At 42.5% G+C, this 20,310-nt stretch overlaps 1 protein-coding gene across 1 annotated transcript in view; it reads right to left on the bottom strand.

Annotated features, from left to right (window-relative positions):
• Nucleotides 1-4,657: 4,657 nt before the first annotated feature.
• LOC107689678 (trinucleotide repeat-containing gene 6C protein-like) overlaps nucleotides 4,658-20,310 on the bottom strand; it is a 50,975-nt gene continuing 35,322 nt past the window's right edge. Inside the window, exons 4-19 of the mRNA XM_016487800.1 lie at nucleotides 13,316-15,700; nucleotides 12,451-12,636; nucleotides 11,987-12,150; nucleotides 11,827-11,904; nucleotides 11,536-11,593; nucleotides 11,311-11,459; nucleotides 11,061-11,192; nucleotides 10,776-10,922; nucleotides 10,513-10,632; nucleotides 10,301-10,384; nucleotides 9,900-10,146; nucleotides 9,258-9,422; nucleotides 7,035-7,223; nucleotides 5,720-5,869; nucleotides 5,315-5,416; nucleotides 4,658-4,905 (exon numbers count right to left, since the gene is read on the bottom strand). Coding sequence (XP_016343286.1) covers nucleotides 4,658-4,905; nucleotides 5,315-5,416; nucleotides 5,720-5,869; nucleotides 7,035-7,223; nucleotides 9,258-9,422; nucleotides 9,900-10,146; nucleotides 10,301-10,384; nucleotides 10,513-10,632; nucleotides 10,776-10,922; nucleotides 11,061-11,192; nucleotides 11,311-11,459; nucleotides 11,536-11,593; nucleotides 11,827-11,904; nucleotides 11,987-12,150; nucleotides 12,451-12,636; nucleotides 13,316-15,700 — 4,604 coding nt within the window. The remainder of the gene's footprint in view (nucleotides 4,906-5,314; nucleotides 5,417-5,719; nucleotides 5,870-7,034; nucleotides 7,224-9,257; nucleotides 9,423-9,899; nucleotides 10,147-10,300; nucleotides 10,385-10,512; nucleotides 10,633-10,775; nucleotides 10,923-11,060; nucleotides 11,193-11,310; nucleotides 11,460-11,535; nucleotides 11,594-11,826; nucleotides 11,905-11,986; nucleotides 12,151-12,450; nucleotides 12,637-13,315; nucleotides 15,701-20,310) is intronic.

Below are 20,310 nucleotides of genomic sequence, written 5' to 3'. Positions count from 1 at the left end.
TATAATTTTGATATGTTTATGCTTTTTATCATCTAAGGTAAATTTATGAAGAGAAGGAAACGGGGTTACTCGGGCCTGTAAACCAAAGTAAAGGTAAATAAACAAAAAGGTAACCAGTTATATACATACACAGGATTTCAGTTGTACATGTATATCAACCAGCATGTGCATATTCTAGCCAGGACCCCAAGAAAGAGGATTTTTGTTTCTTAGAGCTCATCTCCACCCAGATCCTGTTATTTTATACGATCGAAGCAGCCTTCTTATCTAAACAAAGTTGCATCTGAGCCGTTCTCGTGGAGCTGGGGTACATTAGTCCTATAGATAAGTATATGCCCACAGTGGAGGACTGGGCACTTGTTGGCTAGCTAGCTAGTCTGCCAGGCAATCCTCTGGATTTTAAACACATTTTGGACGTTTGTTTTTCATGGTCTCGAGTACAGCTTAGACAAAAGGCAGTTAAAAATATATATCTTCAAAAACAGGCAATAGTGATTGTTGCTAGTGCACCGTTTCCCTACTATCGGGTCAGGACAGAATTTAATACCATCAATACAGCAACCCCAGAGTCATCTATCTGTCTGCCACATCAGGGCATCAAAGGCTTTCAGAGAGAAGCACTTCAGTCAAGAGTGTACTACAGAATTAAAGTTTCCTTTTTTCAACAATATTAATATTAATCATACAAAAACCTTTTTTGGTAAAAAAAAAAGAAAAAAAAAAGATGTACCCAAATGTGAACCATCTACAGTGCACCTAAACATTCTGGATTCCCTGTTTAAATGTCAGCAGTCCTCCCAGGCGTATATTTGATACCCGGGACAAGGTGCTACCCGTCTGTCTTGGTGCCAACCTGCATTCTACCTCTCCATCTCCATGTGCTCTTTACAAAACCAAACATTAAGACAAATTTCAAGAAAGTAGTTCCACTCTGATAGATTCATGTCTAGGTTAAATCTATGATCAAGAATAGTTACATTAGGATCTAGAAAAACAGAGTTCTCCGAGTCCACTCGCCCACCCATTTAGCATCTTTAAAGCCACATTGGAGAATGCAACAACGCCCTCCTTGTAACGCTAAAACAGTTTGGGGTTCTCTGAGGCTGCCCTGAGACTGCATGTACATAATATAAGAGATCATTCAGAGAGTAAACAGTGAGGGCCTGGTCATCAGTTCAAACAAAGCGGGGCCCGTTTCTTACTTTAGACCACACTGTAAGGAAGCTGCCTTCTCACAATCAACTGGTGAGCTGAAGAGTGGGCTTGGAGAGACTACAGATTGAAGCTGAAGGCCTTGAACTGCACCTCTCGGTCGGTCTTTGCATAGAAGTGGAGAACCGAGTCTCCGTTATCATTTGCGTTTATTACTGTGAGAAGTGGCGACCAGGTAAAGTAGTGTACTCTGCCTGCCCTTTGTCGTAAGCACCAGTGTGAGTGTGTGGCCTGGCAGGGCTGCGACACCGGAGCGGAGGAAAGTGCAGAGGAGAGGCAGAAGACAAACTGAGCACCATCGACCTTACTCTTCATTTTTGCCACTACGTGCGCTCCATCCTTAAAACAACCCTCACTACAAGTTATTCGGTATCAAATCGCCACCACCGTTGATGCTGAGGTGTGCCTCTTAATCAGAGTGTTTCTGCATATGCGCAGCAAGAGGGGCTGGTGAGAGCAGCTACCATAGAGACCACTGCATTGACACACACAAATCGAAAAACAAAAAAGCGTAAAATAACGATATAACATCAACAACAGCAACGACGATAACAACAGCAATGTTGACCAAAAAAAAAAACACTGGCAATTCCAGAAGGGAAAAACCCAATCGATCATATAAAAAGTACATAAAACGAACCTGTCCACTTCCAGCTAAAGTGATCTTTGCATGAGAAGGAGAAAGAGAGTCTATGAGAGTGAAGTTGAGACGAGGTCGAGTGCTGGCGCAGTACGTACTGACTGGCCAGGTCTGAAGGAGCCACTGCTCCGGCCCAGGCGTTCCGGCATCTGGTGCGCCGGCCTGGCACAGCGGGTCAAAAGTCAGAGTGTGGGCACCCGAGGCGCCACAGCAGATAGGCACTCAATGGCCACACTTATCATACAGGTAGGCGGGGCCCCGCAGAATCCATTAGAAACATTACAACACGTCTAGCATCTCCAGACAAAAAGGCTAATGATTTTGGAGTACTGTAACAGTGATATTTACTTTGATATATATCATCTTAAAGAAAACAAAAACACATGAACGCTTCAGTCTTGTTGCGGTGTTGTTGTTTTTTTCCTCATCAGACATCCCTTCATTTTGCTACCATTTTCGAAATGTCTGACTTCAAAGTCAAAAGACCATGGAAAGACGAAGACGAAGAAGAAAGGAAATGGCAAAATCCGTTTAGAGTTCAAAAAGGAGCATGGAGGAGAAGTTCGGTAGATTGCTTTTCATGGTTGCTTTTTGTCAGTTTCACAAATCCATGTGTAATTTGTTGGCATTGAAGTCGGAGCTTGATGCTCTTGCTAAGTGCTATGAAGAAACCACGCCTTCTTTGTTCCATACTTTTGTACCAAATACAACAACGACGAAAAAATGCACTTTGTCTACTGGGTTACAAGAAACACCTCTTATTTGGTTTGAAGCCCCTGTTGCCCCTGTAGTCACACTTGTCCTCAAGTGTGTAGAGGAAGTGCTTGTGAATGTTTCATCACCATGGGCTTACACACTGAGAGAGTCCTCTTCTGTTCAGTCCCACACTTGGTGGACATGGCAGGAGACAAGTCTTTGATTCCTCCCCCCGTCCCCAGGCGAGCTCCTACCGTTTCACCGGCAAAAAAGCACTGCGTAAAGATGGACGGACGAGTCTGTGGCATATATTGCACTTCAGACGAACGACAATGAGGGCTTATGTTTTTTTTTTGAGAGACCGAGGTCGTTTAGGAAAATGAAAGAGTGAAAATAAAGTAGTCCATTTGAAAAAGTGTTTCCTGTACATTTTTTAGTGAGCAGTGGTTAATATATACCTCAGCTGTCCACGTGTCCTCTCAGCTTAAGAATAAATGCCTCAAATGTGCAGAGGGGTCAGATATCTGTCCGTTCTTTTGAAAGTTAGGACAGATGGCAACCGAGGGAAACAGGAAGGACGAATGCAAGTATGCTGTGGCTGAGATCGAAACCATGACAGTCCTGGCTCAGAAATGAGAAAATGTGCAATTCTTAAGATGAGTTTCTTCAAAGTACAAATGGAGTGGGACTGATCAGCAGTTAAGGCTAAAGTTTAGTGCTGTTAATTAATCCAAACGATCCAAAGGACAACTGAAAAAAGCCATGGATCCAGTCTAAAAGACAGGGAGTAGGGGAAGTTGGTTTGGAATGACGCACGTTTCTTCAGGGAGAGGGTGATATGCTGTGATTGGGCTGACAGGATGTGCTCGTGCCAGAGGAATTAAAAAAAATGGCAGCTTGTCTCATCGGTTTGTAGTAAAATACACTTTCACACTGGTATCAGTTATTAGAGAAAAGTCTTGGTAAAGGTTCACTTCTCTTTTAGTCACGGTTCTTCGTAAGAAGTCTATAGAATACTGTAACCCAAGCCTAACGATCAAAATAACACATGAAAAAAACGCAAAACAAAACAAATAAGTAGAGGAAGAAGGTCAGCAGCCTCTATGCAAGTGTGGCCTCAGCCTCCTGTCTCTTGGTTTTTCACAGTTCCACTGACGTTGATTATCGCCAAATGATTTGCTTGGTTTTTGCTCGTTAAGTTTCATATTTCGCTGCGGTTAGGGGGTTCGAGCACTTGGCACTCTCACATGGACTCTCCGCTCAGCAGGTCTCCAGGGAGCAGCGTATTGATTGGGGTGGGGCTGCCCACCACTCGGCCGTCCTCAGCGCTGGGCGGCCCCCACAGGCTGGAGTACTGCGGTACACCCCCCCACAGCAGCTCGTTGCTCGCCTTACCGCCGGACCCCGTCCCGCCCACTCCTCCTCCTCCAAGACTGCTGCTGTTCCAGTGGCCAATGGGGTGTGTGGCTGCCGTCCCTCACACTAGAACCGCCAGGGGTCATCATATACCTAAAACCGCCAACGGGAAAATTTTACCCACGTACATGACTACTGTTTTGATATTGCTAAAGAACATATTATTTCACTGTATTATGCCACTGTCTTCACAAAGAAGTGTCTAGAGTCATGAAATTATTATGTCTAGTAATCAACTATATTTTTGTCCTGTTGTTTTATGGTCGAGGCTTTTTTTTATGTAGGCTACACTAATCACTTTTCATAGCGGTCAATAACCTAAACAAGCCTGCACTGACAACGAGAAAAAGAAGGAAATAAATACATATTTGAGTAGTGTGATATTATAATACAATGTCATTAAGCAATATATTAAGATAACCCATGTTATTTAAATTACTAAAATAGATAAGACAATAATGAACAATAATTCACCACACTGCATAGGATGTATGATGCGATGACAAATTTAAGTGCACAGCTTCAGCTAATTAATTATTAATTTGTTTTTAAATGCCCCGTTTTTTGATCTGGCTTTGCCTAAACAATTTTTAACATCAGGGGATTGTAAATTACACAATTTTAGTAAAATCTGTCATGTACATTTGAAAAACGTAAAAAACTAAAAACATTTACCCTGTGGCGGTTCTAGTGTTAAACTGCACCTTTTATGCACACACCTGAAGAGTAGGAGCTGCTCCAGCCAGCCACCAGGCTCAGGGTGTTTCCGCCCCACGTGGACGAGGGCTTAGGCTTAGTGTTGGTCAGGCCTGGGGGCGGCCGTGTAGGAGCTGTTGTGTTCCGGGGTCCTTGTGGGACTTTCCAAAGCTCATGAGAGAGAGAAGCCTGGGTGTGCGAGATGGGCCCCGGAGACCAAGTGGACTTCATGTCAGACAGCTTCCCTGTAGATCAGAGATGTAAATGTGTTTGCTAACTGAAAGGTGTTCTCACAGCAGTCACAGTCACTGAGGTGCCACCGCAAACAGGCCCATGTGTTATATTGTAAGAGTTCATGTCTCACAAATAAAAGAGTGCCTTCTCAGCACTTCCACCTCACAAAAATCACAGATAGCCGGTGACCATGCTGCACAAAGGGACAGTGTGTGAATAACACCACTGAGGGGATGTACAGATGAATGTAGGCAGGATAGAACTCTCTACGGGGGAAAGGGTCACACTTGAGTTGGATGTACTAGATATACAGGAATGCGACCACCGTTTTAGGGCCCCATGCTAGGTTGAACAGTAAGTGGTAAGAAAAGAGTTTGATGAGCAGGACTGAGGGCAGGAAGGGGATTCTGGGAGTTGTACCTGTGCTGGCTGCCTCTTGGGAGGACAGACTGAAAGAGCTAGTGACTGGCCAAACGCTGGAGGGAGGCAGAGCCTCACCCTGTGAGGAAGTTAGGGTGGAACCTACGATATGTCCCGCACAAAGTACGCAATAATTCAAAGTTGAAATCAGAAAAATAACGTACGTAGAAAATACAAAGAAAAGAAAATGGAAGAAAATACCAACTGCAATCTTAGTGGTTGTATTATGTGAAAAACATTTAGACATTCTAAATAAAAACAGTACTGCAATACGCAATACCTTTTATTCAGAATATATAAAAATATTTAACTATACATGGTGTTATGGGATTTATTCAGGCTTTGTACTTTCAGTGTCATCTGACAGAAACTTCACTGATAGATTTTTTATTTTTTTTTTTTTACCTCCACTCCTGTCTCTTAGCAGGTAGCGGTTCACATCCTGAATGTTGGTATTGATGGTGGGCCCACTGGGAACACTCCCTGGGGTCACATTGGGGTCAGTCTCAGGGTCAATATTCTGCAGTCCTTTCCAGGGCACTCCTGGACAAAACTCTGAGGGATTTCATACCAATCAGATCAAGCATGACACATTGTCTATCAATACATACACTATTTGGTACACTTAAAAATGTGAGATTGTCTTTGCATTATATAACATTTATCCAATCTAGGGATTCCAAAACTTTTTCATTAGCTGTAACTGTTATATTACAAAATATTTACCTAAAATATTTACTTAAAGCCCCATTGAGATTTTAAGTTAATATTTTAATAATTTAACAACATATTTGTATGTTCACAGTTCTCTGATGTCGGTTGATGATCACATGGCATGCAGGTAAACTAATAAATTTCAGCCTTTTTTAGTAACGGTTTCATTTTGGTAGTTTTTATATTAAAATTGTTAATTTTAATTACCAATTTTTATGATTTGAAAAATGTTTTTAAATCCTGCAAAACCCTGATCCAATCAATGGCATTTATTAAAAACAAATATGTGAAAAATGAAAAACATTGGATTATTTTCTTTTTCTTAAATGATATATTCAAAAAAGAAAATATTTCAGTATTTTATGGTTTTCCAACATCGTTAGTTTGTCAAACAGTGGATTATGTCCATAGTTAATGTGGTGAACTACGCCTGTAGTAACTCTGCTGGACAACTAAAAGTCACTTAAAAGTCATTTTGAAAATTTTGTATTTATTTTTCCCAGATGCTCAGGGTGCAAACTACGGGGGAGCTAGGGGGAGCTCGGCTCCCCTTAATAAGACATGGGCTCCCCTGAAAACGTGATTTGTGAAATTTTGGGGAGTGATTTATCCTATATAGTGCTTGCATAAAGCAAGTAGTGCATACACTTGTAGCTGTTATGTATCTTTGTAAGATATTGTAAGCCCTCTTTTGAGGCACGCGCAAGCGCACGACCCCCCCCCCATCCGTTATAAAAAAAAAAATCGAGTGGGCTCCCCCAAAGTCCATGGCATAGTTCGAACACTGCAGATGCTACTTGGTTTAATGTTGTTTTAATCTAGTGTAATGACATTTGGTTGTTTTATAAGTGTGACCTAACTGTCCAAAAGTATCCGAACAATTTTAAATCCAAGAGCTTGTAACACTCCAAAGAGAAAGGAAAACTTGAAATTGCATCATATGACCCCTTTAATGCTTTCATAATCCTACTAGTCCAAAGAGATTTTAGAGAGGCCATTTAGTCACCTGGAGGCCAGTTGACATTGGTCCCATTGGAGATCTTGTCATTTGTGTTCTTTCCCTGACCCCAGCTATCATGAGGTGCCAGGGCGCTGGCAGGAGACTCGGAGCTGGGAATCAGATTGTAGGGACTGTAGGAGTCATCCAGCGTGGGCTTACTTGGGGGACCCAGACTGGGGCCTGCAGAGATGGCACCTGTGTAATATTGGTGATATGGAATATCATCAGTATCAAGCCTGATATTAACTACTATGCCACATATTAGTGTTAAGTTTGTCAGCTATTTTTAATTTAGTCTTAGTCCTGTGTCAAATGTAATTTTTAGTTTTTATCATATTTAGTCAACTTGTCCTGTTTTAGTTTTAGTCAAGTTTTAGTCGACTAAATGTCTGAGAATTTTAGTCTAGTTTTAGTGAGTGGAAACACACATTTGTCATATTTTTGTCTTACTGTATAATGGTTAAAAAGATAATTTTTTTTTTTTCTCAATTTTAACTGCAATGATTGTTGTCCTTTGGGAAATTTATTTTTACATTTCATCAGAAGTTGCTCTTTCACCAATAGGCACAGGTCAATAGAATGCCGACTCGTATGCATGGTTTATTTTACCTTATCTAGTGTACAGATTTATAACAGGATATCAATTAGAGGCTAAATAAACACCAAATACTTAATATATACACTCGCACTGTCTACGTTATGAAAACCTGTGTTACAAAAACATACTCTCAAATATTATAACAGAGGAATTCCTAATAGTAATTCCAATAGTTCCAAATTGCATTAATGTTTCTCTTTTAAAACAATGGCAAAAAGACTTATTGCTGCACAAAGGCTGTGTAATTAATGTTACAATCAGCAACCACTATCACAAACAATGCAGTCGAGATCCATGACAGAACACAGACTGGCTGAATGACACTTTCATTTAAGCAGAATATCTCAAACGGAGATCGCTGAACTCCAGCTTACTTGTACAGTACTGTATGTCGGTGTTTTCAGATCACAGCGCCTCTGCAGAGAGAGGGCGTGTGAATGGTTGCCAGATTGCATAAAGCAAAAAGCCGGGCTGAGTACGTATCCGTTTAACAGTAAAGCTCTGATTGGGGGATTTGAGCTCTTGATATCTGGCAACCGCAAACATGAATGCTCGCGTAATAGTCTTGTACAGCAGTCTGAAATGTTTTGGCTCCACTTTTTTCAACAAAAATAAAAAGGTTTTGGTAAAGATGTTGTTCTTTTAACTACATTTTAAGTCTCGTCTTTTTTCGTCAATGATATTGCATGTTCATTTAGTCTCAGTTATCATTTAAAGGTACAATATGTAAGTTTTCACTGCTAGAGGGCGCGTATTCAAAACAAACAAAGGTGTAGTTTGAATAACGTCTTTGTGGTGGCGTTCATGTGCGCTCAACTCGTAAATACGATCTATCCGACATGACTTGAACGCACCAGTAGATGGCGCTGTGACTGGGTGTGGAATCATGGGAGTTGTCGTCTTCATCCCCACAACCGATGGGACTCGGGCAGAAATCATGTTCGTGGATGAGCTAATGTATTAAAGATTTATTAACATCGTAGTATGAAGCAGAGTGAGGTGGAAAGCAGTCAAAGCGAAACGAGGCCGCTGAAGAAATTGCTAATGAGAGACGAGAGTGACACACGGCTCGAAAGCAGCTGAACTTTTATTATGCCACACTTTAGCGCTTCCGCTCCTTCTGGTCGTGCATATGTGGTGTAAAGCAGCTCTGTTTTATCATACTAGATACGTTTGAAAGTTCTGTTATAATGCTACTCTGTGCGGTCGTCACCTGTCTAATAAAATGCACAACATATTAAAGCGTCTTTGGTGTTTCCATGTTTTCCACAAAACAAAACTGGAAATCGAGGGGTTATGACCTCATTGGCAGGCAACACAATGACACTATAGACACGGTCCGTGCCACTAGTTAAAATTGCTTATTTCTCTGAATTTAAACATTCTTTGAAACATTTGGGATAATGTAAGTACACAAGTCAGCAAAATATATAACACTGTTCTAGTGGTTTTTGAATATTTTAATAAAAAAATCTTACATATTGCACCTTTAATGACCTAATTATAGTCTCGTTTTCGTCAGGGGAAAAAACCTTGTTGACGAACATTTTTCGTCATAGTTTTCGTTAACGAAATTAACACTACCACATATTCACAATATGCATACTGATATCTATAATAATGATGTGTACCATGTTTGCTGAAGTTGGGCTCCATTGGAGAGGAGCTGCCAGAGAGGTTCTCCATGGAGTTTGGGTGTGTCCACTGTGACAGGCGTGACTGAGGCTGAGGAGAGTCCTTAATGGACAGGCCACTCACTGCCATGCAGTTCACATTCATGTTAGGGTTCAATCCAGCTGCAGAGAAGCACACATGCAAGAATCAGCAGGGTTGAATTTAGGGTGAACTGGATTGAGAGAGAAAATAGCTTCCCAAAAATTCCCATGACTTTTCAAATCATTTGTTACTGAATAAAGGCTTTTAAAAATCATTATGATTTAGACATATTTACCAATGAATCTTTTGGGTCAATTTGTGAACCAGTTTGACTGACTCATCGAAAAGAAAAGATTTGCTCACAAATTGAGAATCTCTATGCAATGCAAATCAACTTATCTGCACCAAAGAGCAATATCTAGCTGATTATACATTTTAGAGTGGACTAGAAAAAAATATATTCACTATAGAAATGTACATGACTTTTTTCAAGACTTTCAAAATTCTGTGGCAATTCCAGGTTTACTAGAACTGTGGGAACAGTGTATAGAAGAATATTTGGATCGTCACTAGTCTGAACAGAAAGAATACAATAACAGAGCGTGCTGGTAACTCACAAATAGGGTATGGTGAAAAGGAGTTTGGAGAAGACTGCGGCTCTTTGGTCTGAAGGTCGGAAACAGAGAGGCTGGAGGCCTGGGGGTGGGCTGGAAATGTGTCCAGAGCTGATTTGCCTGCGCTGGGATGCAGGCCCGGGTGTGAGGTGGGTGGCTGCTGCTGCTGTTGTTTCATCAGCAGAGCCTGAGCCAGCTGCCGCTGGTGCTGCTGGATCTGTTGCTGCATGTTATTGATTGTACGTGCAACCTGCGAGAAGACATGCTTGTGAACACAGATCACCTTTATAGAAGTTTGAGATTTAAAAGTCACATTAGAATTTAAAAACAAACAAATCAGTATTGAGGGTTGTGAGATTTTAATGGTATCGGGGTGGCACTAGCTGTGGGAAGGAACCGCTCACTTGCTGCTCTTGCTGTCGGATGGGGCCAGAAACACTGCGCTGTGCCTGCAACATCTGCTGCTGAATTTGTAAACGCTGGTACGCCTGCAAGATCAAAATGACAAGCTTTCATTACAATGAGAAATTAGGAGTGAAATGTAAGCTTTCTGGCCAATAAAAAAAAAACATTCTTTAATTACAGATCAGTAAGATGTCGAAAGACTGGCACTTACCAGTTGCAGCTGATAAAGTTGGTTCAACAGGGTCATATGCTGAGGGTTTATTGGTGAGGTTAAAAGTGCAGGGTTGAGACCAATGTTTTTTGCTGCAAACTGTAAAAGCTGTGCTTGAACCTGTCAGTGAACAAAATGGTCAGACTTCAGCATGATTTCATCATTCCCACATATACTCAAGTGGTGAAAAACTATCTGTAACCAAATGAAGTCATTGTCACAATAAGGTGCTAAACTACATGCATCTATGTCTGTTTGCACACCTGAGGGCTGAAAAACTGAGGCACTTGAGCACGTAGACTAGGCTGGGACGAGTTGAGAGGTGGCACTGACGGCTGGGGAGGAGGCTGCTGCTGCTGCAGGGCCCGGGCTTGTGCTGCTCCGCTACTACCAAACACTCCACTCTGCATCTACATAAACACACAAAACAACTCATTCTAAATCGGTTTAACATCAGGCAATAAAGATTTCAGTATCTTGGCAGCCAGGTGGACGATGATTAACACAATGCTGAAATACAAAATACACATAGATCCTCACAGACCCACCTGTCTGTTGTTCAAGTTTTGCATTGCAACTCCAAGGCTCTGGCCAGGGAGTGCAGTACTACCCAATGGGAGCTTCAGGCTCGGAGAAGGCATAAACGGTGAGGTTTGGGCATCATCTGCTAGCCCAGCATCCTAACGAGCAAATGACAAAATAAATAAATAGCTAAGACAAACAAAATCCAGCACAATGTGAAGTCTTCTAGATGCAATAATTACAATGTGCTGATTTTTAATTGTGAAAAGCACATACCTTGTCCAAGAAGGGGGGACGATCTGAGGAGGATTCTTTGGAGATGACTGAAGGCCTGCAGCCCATTGGTTTATTGACTAGGCCATTGTTATAGTCAGAGATTCCCATCCCCCGTTTATCTAGTTCGGTCTTCTTCTCCAACAGGGCACCTACCACACAAATGATATTTGAATACAATATTCTAGCAAAGAAGCTCTGATCAAATTCTGCAGATATAACACCTACTCATGGCCTGATCCAAGTTCATGTTGTTGCTCTTGAGAGCCTCTTCTGCAGGGTCTCTCTGCAAAGGCAAACACAAACACACAGTAAACACCATATACTGTATAAACTATTTGCATTAATACTTATTACAAATATTAATTTTAATAATTTAATACATTTGCAACTGGATATTTTTAAAACTATAAGGATAATGTACAATTATCCAGTCAGTATCGCTAAATTAACCCCAGGGACAACAGTCAAATATACAGAGTGAGAAATGCTATTTTATGAAAGATAAGCAGTACTCACAGGGAAGCCCATGTCAGTCAGCTGCTTGATAAGACGATTCATTATCCAAGTATCATCCTGTTTGTTTGGGACTTTTCCCTTTAAAGAAAAACAGATGAGCTGTATTTGCAGCATGTAATGACACCTACATTCAACTTATGTAGCTTTTTTTTTTTTTTACCTTTGGTGGGCCCTTTTTGGGTGGGTTACCCCAGGAGCTGCAGGAGGAGTTGCTCTCTTGAGATGCAGTGCTATTCCACATGTCACCCTCATCCTGCTCCCACTGCCCTGCAGACAGGCCCATGTCCTCTCCACCACCCCAGCCATCTTGCATAGATTTTGGGCCTTGAGGAACAAAAAGACAGATTATTGAATATGTCCACAGTAGAAGCACAGATTAACATTTGCTACTGGTTATGTTTACAAACAATAGAAATAACTCATTTGTCCTTACTGAGATACCAAAACATATATAATCCTGTAGTGCATTATTTACAACAACAGGGGGCCCTGTTGTTACACACTTCAAAGCTCTGATATCTATCACCTGACCTGATTTTTTTTTTTAATCACATAAAATCATTTAAAGCAACTAAAATTATATTTATTCAAATTAATAAATAAATGTACATTCATAAAACTAACCAGGTTTGCAGGGGGCAGATCCAGGAGGTCCGTTGCCTCGACCATAGACCTCAGGGCCATTATCACCCCAGCCGCCTGGGGGTTTACCCCATGCTGAAGTGCCATTGTCCAGACTTGCTGCAAGGGTGGCTGGCTCTACCCATGAGGGTTCAGGTTTTGAATGGACATTTGTCATCTCGCCCCATCCTGCAAAGAAATACGGCAAAACTCAGGACAAGTGCACCTTTAGTTTTCACTGTATCATAAACCATATACTAAATTCTCTTGAGGCTGGCACCGTGTAGTATATATACAGCTAGATATTTTGTATTTTTTCCTCTATAAATTATATTATTAGCATAAAAATTTGAATTACAAAAATTAACATGAATTTCACAGTTTTTTTGAGACATTTATTCTAATTAAAACTTTATTTTGTTTATTTCTTTTTAAAAACAAATGTAACTGTAGGCTCCTCTGTCATAAAATGGAATATTAAGCTGCAATATTAAATGTCTGTTTAGTTCTTGGCACAAGGGAGATCGGAGGATGCCACGTTAAATACAGCTTTGGCAGAGGGAGTGCAAAGCTACACACAAACAGCAGAGGGCGTCGGGTTTGTTCCAAGTATCCTGCTGAGGCCTAGTGATACTCCCCACAGATGGCGACCCAACCCTAATTACACACTTCCTCCTGGCTCAAATGCTATCCTGAACTACACTCGTAGACAGAATGTAAACACTATTCTGTTGACTGATTTATCCGAACATTTTTTTTTCTGCTAGCATGTTCTCTTATCATGAACAGTTAGTTTTTTTCTTCACTTGTATGCCAAAATTATCAAAGAAACATACAGTGATACATTTTAACCAGGTAAAGGTCTTACCTGGATTCATGAGGGTTGTTCTACTGTGAGGTGGTCCTGTTGGATGTGGGCCAGTGTTATCAGGAGAAATGTGATTATTGTTTGAATTTGACCCTCCATGACTGTGGGTCTGCATGGGAGGCTGGTTATGGTGGGGATGATGATGATGGTTGTTGGGTACATTGTTGGCATTGCCAGATCCTGGTTTGCTTTGCATCCCAGGGTTATTCCTGTCCCAGAGATTGACTGTCTTCTTGTAACTGCTTGGGTCACCCCAAGCTGAGGTACCGTCATCAATCTCCATTTTACGGCGGATGGAGTGTGGAGAGGGCTCCTCCCATCCAGTGGGCTCTCCAGTATTGTCAGGTTTAACACCTCCACCATTTCCTCCTCCCCATCCAGAGCCACTCTGCTTTACAGAGCTAGGACCTCCCCAAGAGCCCATGCTTCCACTGCCACTATTGCCATTGGTGCCCTCCTGAGGCTTGTTATTCCATCCTTGTGATGGCATACTGGGGTGTTGTGCATCTCCCCAGTTTCCTCCTACGCCCGGGGCAGGCTTGCCCCATCCTCTGGAGCCCTCATTCCAGCCAGTACCCTCTCCATCCCAGGTCGAGCTGGAGGGACCATTTTTCTTTCCATCTCCAGGTTCACCCCATTCTCCTCCAGACCCGCTTTCTCCACCAGGTCCATTGCTCCATCCACGAGAAGGGTTGGGCCCCTCAGGCCAGGCCTGTGGTTTGGCTTTAGCATGACTGTCTTCCCAGGTAGGAGACTTCTCCTCTGAGCCCCAAGTCTGACCACTTTTCTGCAGGTTGCCACCTGGACCTCCAGCTTGGGTACTGCCCCAACTTCCAGGACCACTGGAAGGTTTCTTGTTGCTGGTAGGATCTGCCCAACCAGAGCTAGCCTGGGGTGACGGCATGGCTGTGCCCCATCCAGGTCCAGCTCCAGTACTGGGGCATGGGCCCTCATTCTTGCCCCCAGAGTCTGGTCTGGATGTAGTGCCAGAGTTGGGGTTGGCACTGCCAGATGTTGGTGTTGGTCCTACATTGGCTGCATTTGAGGAAGAGCCCCAGGATTCAGTTCCAATGTCATTCTTACAGTTGGCGCGTGCAGCTTCTTTGGTCTCCCAAGCACTGTGCTGACGCACTGGTGTTTGTCCCCAGCCTGTGTTACACAGAACCCGAGGGTCCATATCCTGGGCAGGCAGAATAGGGGAAGCCTCATCTCTTGATGAACAGACCCTCCTACGAGGATGGCATTCCATACTGTCACTGCTTCCCTCACTGGCTGGGGCTTTGGCCCCACGGACCCAAGAATTGAGCTGCTGCTCTTGGGTGGGAGAGCTTGAAGAATCCCATCCTTTGGGCTCACTGTTGGACTGCTTACCCCAGTCTCCAGTTGAGGCAGCTTGTCCCCAGCCAGAAGTGCCTGAGGCCCCTCCTTGTCCCCAGCTGCTCCCTGAGTCCCAACCAGAGTCTTTTGAGCCACTACCAGACTTGGCATCGCCATTACCCCAAACAGGTTCTTCATCCCCATTGACCTGTGAGGCTCCTCCTGGATTTTGAACAAATGAGCCCTTGCCTGCAGGGCCAACCCCCCAGTTAGGCAGGCTGTGGCCAGGGCTTCTGGGCTCTTGCTTAGTGTGATTTGGTCCATCAGTGTTAAGGTTCTGCGGTTCGGAGCTGAAAGACACATTCGTGGATGGGGTGGAGTGTGGCTCTGAGGAGTCACTGGGCACAATGCTACCCCATGTGGTGCTGCTATTGCCACTGCCACCATTACCTGCAGAATTTCCATTGGCACCACCTATACTGCCACTGCTGCTAGGGCCCTGACTGGGCAGAGTGCCCGGTGGGCTACAGATATTAGGAGGAGGAAGGTTGCTTCCTCCAGAGCTGCCGCCACCTATGCTGGCCCCTTCATGTCCTAGAACTGGCCAGGCAGAGGGGTTGGCGTTGGGGTTTAAGTTCAAGTTAAAGTTGGAGGAGCCCCAACCCCTGGCTCCCACTGATGGGCTGGAGACTTCATTCTTCCCTTCTCCTCCACTGGCAGGAGATGGGCCAGAGCCCCAGCCTCTGCTGGCCCCACCCTGACTAGAGAGTAGACCTCCTGAGTGGCTGGCATTGACTTTGCTGGGGTGATTGGTGGAGAAATGGCCTTGCTGGCCAGCTCCTGTGGCCATGCTCATGCTGCTGATGTCACTGATACTTTCAGTGTCCAAGGGGCATCCTGCAGGGGTGTGGCTTTCTTTGCATGAAATGGAAGGCCACGCCTCCGTATCGCACTCGTCAATAATCAGTGGATCCCAGCTGCTGCAGCTATTGGTAGAGGCTGTAGTGGCACTGCGATTGGGGGATATATTCTCATACTGGGCTGCCAGGCCACTCTGTGGGGGCAGCTCTACAGGAAGAAAGAGAGAAAGAAAAAGAAATGATTGAAATACCTTGCCTGTAAACTATATTAAATTTAATTAATTCAGATAAGCACTCAAAACAATTTAGTTTTTATACTTATGATAAAATACACATAAATGCAGTAAACGATACTGCAAGAGATTTTAATTAGATTACAAAAAGTTTTGGTATTTAAGAAAATATTAAAACACTGATATGGAATTAAATCTATATAAATATTTACAAATGCAAAGTTCTCAGATTTACATTTCACTTGAAAAAAAAAGATTTTTTTTTCATATAAATGACCATTTACTGCAACATCTGGCTATATTGATCAAAACATTTTTTTCTTGGTTTGCTTTAAGAAAAATTGTGCATTACATCAGCACGATAGCTATGGTCATAACTTATATAATAAAAAATGTATAATATAATAAAAATGCACCAATAACTGCATGTGTTGGTTCACATATTATTGCTAGCCTGGAGTCATTGTTTTTCACTGCTGTAACCGCAAAGCCTTGGTTCTCCCAACCACAACCATCTCCCTCTGCTGGACTGACAGATTACAACAGCAGACTTTGCTTTCAAAGAAATATGTTCATTCTAAATATGACACATTGATAAAAACACTGAAAACAGTGCAAATGCCTACATATGGATACCAGGATACTGTTGTGTTAATTAGTTGGCAAATGCTGCCCAGCCTCCTGGCACTCGCTCAACTCTGTTGTTGTTGTTTTTGTGTGGCTTTACATGCGCAGACACGGCTCAGTCTGTCAGATCTGAGCAAAGCGGCAGTGCTCGTGCACACCAGTCTTTTTGTCACCAACCACGCAAAAAAAAGCACTTTCAACTAAAGATAAGAAAAAAAGGAGGGAGTCTATGAAAGAGAGGATGGTGTGTTTCCAACACAAACGCTGTCCTTCTGTACAGTCACGGCGTAGTAAAGGACGCCATCTTATCAAATCTGAACTGAAGCCAATAAGCTTAGCGCTGCCATCAATATCTTACAGTGTCTCGCTGAAGAAAGCTTATCAGATGAGCATAGCAAACTTCTGCCCTGCATTAATCTCTAACAAGCAATGCAATAGCTTTAGGGATTTGCGTTTTGTTTGCAGTTACACGAATGCTACACTTCCAGATCAAACAGCAGCAGTGCAGCAGAGAGCAAAGAAAAGGAAAAGCCTGTTATCAGTGCGTGGAGGATCGTACTATGAGGTTGGTGGGGGTGGGGTCGCAGAGAAGTGGAAAAGTACCTGAAGAGAGATGTCGCCCGACCATCCTGAGAGAAGCACTAGGCTGCGTGCAGAGCACTGGCCATTCCCTGTTACAATATGTCTGCTGCTCGCGAGGCTTCTGAGGCTCATATTTGAAATGCTGCCAAGGAGCTGTAGCTCAGTACGTGAGCGACCGCCCCGTTCATCCCACACGGCTTCGGCAGGATCCGATCTGTTCCCTCACCCGGGCGTTATTTATATCTACCTCTATTCCTGATTTGGAGAGGAGCCTCTCTAGTGAGGGAGGGGAAACAGGGTTGCATGGGAGTTGAAGGTTAAAGCCAAGAGCATTCTGTTGTGCCATTAGGAGGGAGGAAAAACTAATCCAAAAAGAGGGATTCCTTTTCTTGTGCGCCACTCTTCTCTTTCATGCTTTCAAACTGTCACAAAACATTTAGCCGAGACCATTCAGGCTGCAATTAGCACTGCTGCTCACAATATAATGAGCTGAATAGATGTAAAAAAGCAAGCCTGCCTCAGAGCATAGGCTGCACTGCAAGGACTGTGTATACACAGAAACACACACACAGCTCCCTGTCATACTGGCTGATTTTAAGTATACAGTTTTCTTGTAATATTAAAAGTACAGTGGGTGTGTGAAGTTGTAGCTCTGCATACCAGAGGTGCGGTCCCAAGTTTAGAGGAAAACAACACTTCAATGGCTGAATGGGACACAGTATAAACAGACCAAATGAGGCTCACATGGAGGCGGGCAGGTGGCCAAGGGCTAAATATCTGTGCATATTGTGCCCGCACTTTAATGATGCAGAGGAGAGTGAAAGACGACTGGAAAGCATGCATGCTCGGAGGAAATAAGGGATGGCTTCAGTAGAGATAGAAACCCCCAAAACGAGATGAAAACTTACAAAAGCACACTAGCTCTTGGCATCAAGGAAGGCATTGTTTACAAATTATCCCAGCGCCTCCCATACACACAATACACCAAAGTCCAAAGAGAACAGACTCTTATTATTCTCCAATCCAAAGCCAGCTTTTTCCAGCCAAATATGCAATGATGTAATCAAAGCCTCATTATTGATTATTCCCTTGCCTGCAAATGACCCTTTTATGAAAACCCCAAACAAGTAAATCTAAATGCTGGCTTTGGGTTTCACTACTTAAACAGTTATTGGTCGGTTTTGTTTGTGTCTTTCTGTAGTAACTCTTACGAAGAGTCAGAGTGTCAGAGTACTTTACAGTAGTTTACCATCCCTTGTTGGAGACAAATTAGTTCAGATAAATGCTGGACCAATTTCTGCCAAATGAAAATTGAGCACTACAAACATCCAAAGACACAGCAACACCGGCTCAGAACATGCAGAGCATGCTTGGCAACATTGAAGAATATCCTTTAAAACAAAGAGGATGCCATTTGTTACTTTGATTAGAGGTCTCCCATTGTTATTTTTAAATCTTGTGAGAAATATACAATTTAAAGTTGTGCCTAAAGTGAAAGAGGTGCAGATCTATACATTGTAGTGTATTAACTGTGCTAATCTTGAATTGAACTGAACACATCAAGAGTGCATATGTAATAATTCACCCAATAATAATTCACCCTAAAACTACTCTATTCCTGCTATACTAAAAATGTCATCTGCACTATTATTCAATTTTCACTCAATATAAACATGCATGTACAAATAAACAGCAGTTGTACTGTGGGGCGAAGAACAGGGGGCTTTGCTGACGTTGCTATTTGTCAGTTGCAAAGACGCTTGGTGGGAGAATGCAGGGAGGGGCCAACATGCATGAGGGTCTTATGCAACAACCATGAGTCTTGATGTACTACACCACGCTCCCATTCATTCACGTTAGGATGTGACATCAGGAATAGGCAGTCACTGGGTGACCACCAGCACCGGACAGCAGGGGTCGACTACAACAGATGATAGCAGAACTAACACAGGCATGACATCAAGAACTCTACTAATCAAGACCAGGCCAAAAAAAAAAAAAACTCACATAAATAGAGTAGGTTATTGTTATAGTTTGTTGACAAATCCTATTTTCTGAGTCTCAGTGCCTGTATGTGTGTGAGTCCTCTGTAAACCAAAGAAACTGAAAGTTAGCTGTTTTGGCTTGAAGCAAAATAGTCTGCCAGAATCTTTTTTCAGCTCTTACTTTGGGAAAGAAGAGAGGCTTCTCGCCATTGTACTTGGGTAAGTCCTCATTAGTATTCCCTGAGCTGGGCTCTCTCAGCCCGGTCAACTTTGCTTCCTGGTCACAAATATATTGGCATTGATAGGATGCATGTAAGTGTGTGTGGGTGAGACAGGAAAAGAGAAAGAGCTAAAGTTTTTGTGGCTGGGACCAGTACCAGTGCTCAGGTCTGTTTGGCAGCTTGGGGGAAGAGAACACAGGACTCACTGAGGCAAATAGGCCCATAATGAGCGGATAATTCCCCTTCAACAGCAGGCCTGTAAATTGTAATGCACTCCACAGAGCAGCCGGCCATACTAAGCAATGTAAACCTCAAAACAACATACAGAAACAAATACACTTGACCTTAAAGGTGAACTGTGTAATTTATGTGCCTCTAGCATCAACAAACGCTACTGCAAAATAACGACTGGAGACTGCTGTATTCAGATATGCTAACTAGCTGTTTGAAAGGACGCCCCTTAATCCTCTAATACTCCAATCCGGCATACTGAGCACTGCCCTGGACTGAAAGACACTGAATACTGTTAATGCAAACGGCTGTCTGATGAATCAGACCACTAGGACAGAAATGATGTGATACGAGACTATATACCATATTGACCCGACGTTTATTTCTTGGTAATGCACATTTGACAGTAAAGCACTGAGCTTAAGTTTGGAAGCATACAATGTATATATTCTAAAATGTATATATTCTAATCGTATTAAATGTACCATTATTCTATAGTATTATACTGAACTGACAATAATCTACAATGATTATCAAAGGAGTGCTCTTTACTTGCTTTATCTGATTCAATCGCAAATTGAAGTCATTTCTAGAACTGCTCAGAGTCAGTCCATGAGCATTTGACCATTTCATTTGAGAGAAACTATCGTCATATATGCACACAGAAATTTAAAAGGTATTCACGGCAGCCCGTCAAAATAAAAGATCGGTTTAACTTGAAGACATTATTGTGCCTGAAATAGCCTGTTACTGTTGTTCAGTAGAATGTACATACCTCTACTACTAATACTATTACTAAAATTATTAATAAATTTAAATATTAAATAATTAATAGAATTTTTATTTGGTTAAAAGATTAATTAAATGAATGTGTTAGGCCTTCATTTAAAATACAATGCACAGAATTTCTGAAAAAAAAAAAAAAAAAAAATTAATTAG

Source organism: Sinocyclocheilus anshuiensis, unplaced genomic scaffold, assembly GCF_001515605.1.
Source record: "Sinocyclocheilus anshuiensis isolate Anshui unplaced genomic scaffold, SAMN03320099.WGS_v1.1 scaffold813, whole genome shotgun sequence".
NCBI lineage: Eukaryota > Metazoa > Chordata > Actinopteri > Cypriniformes > Cyprinidae > Sinocyclocheilus > Sinocyclocheilus anshuiensis.
This window is presented reverse-complemented; position numbering and strand designations above follow the sequence as displayed.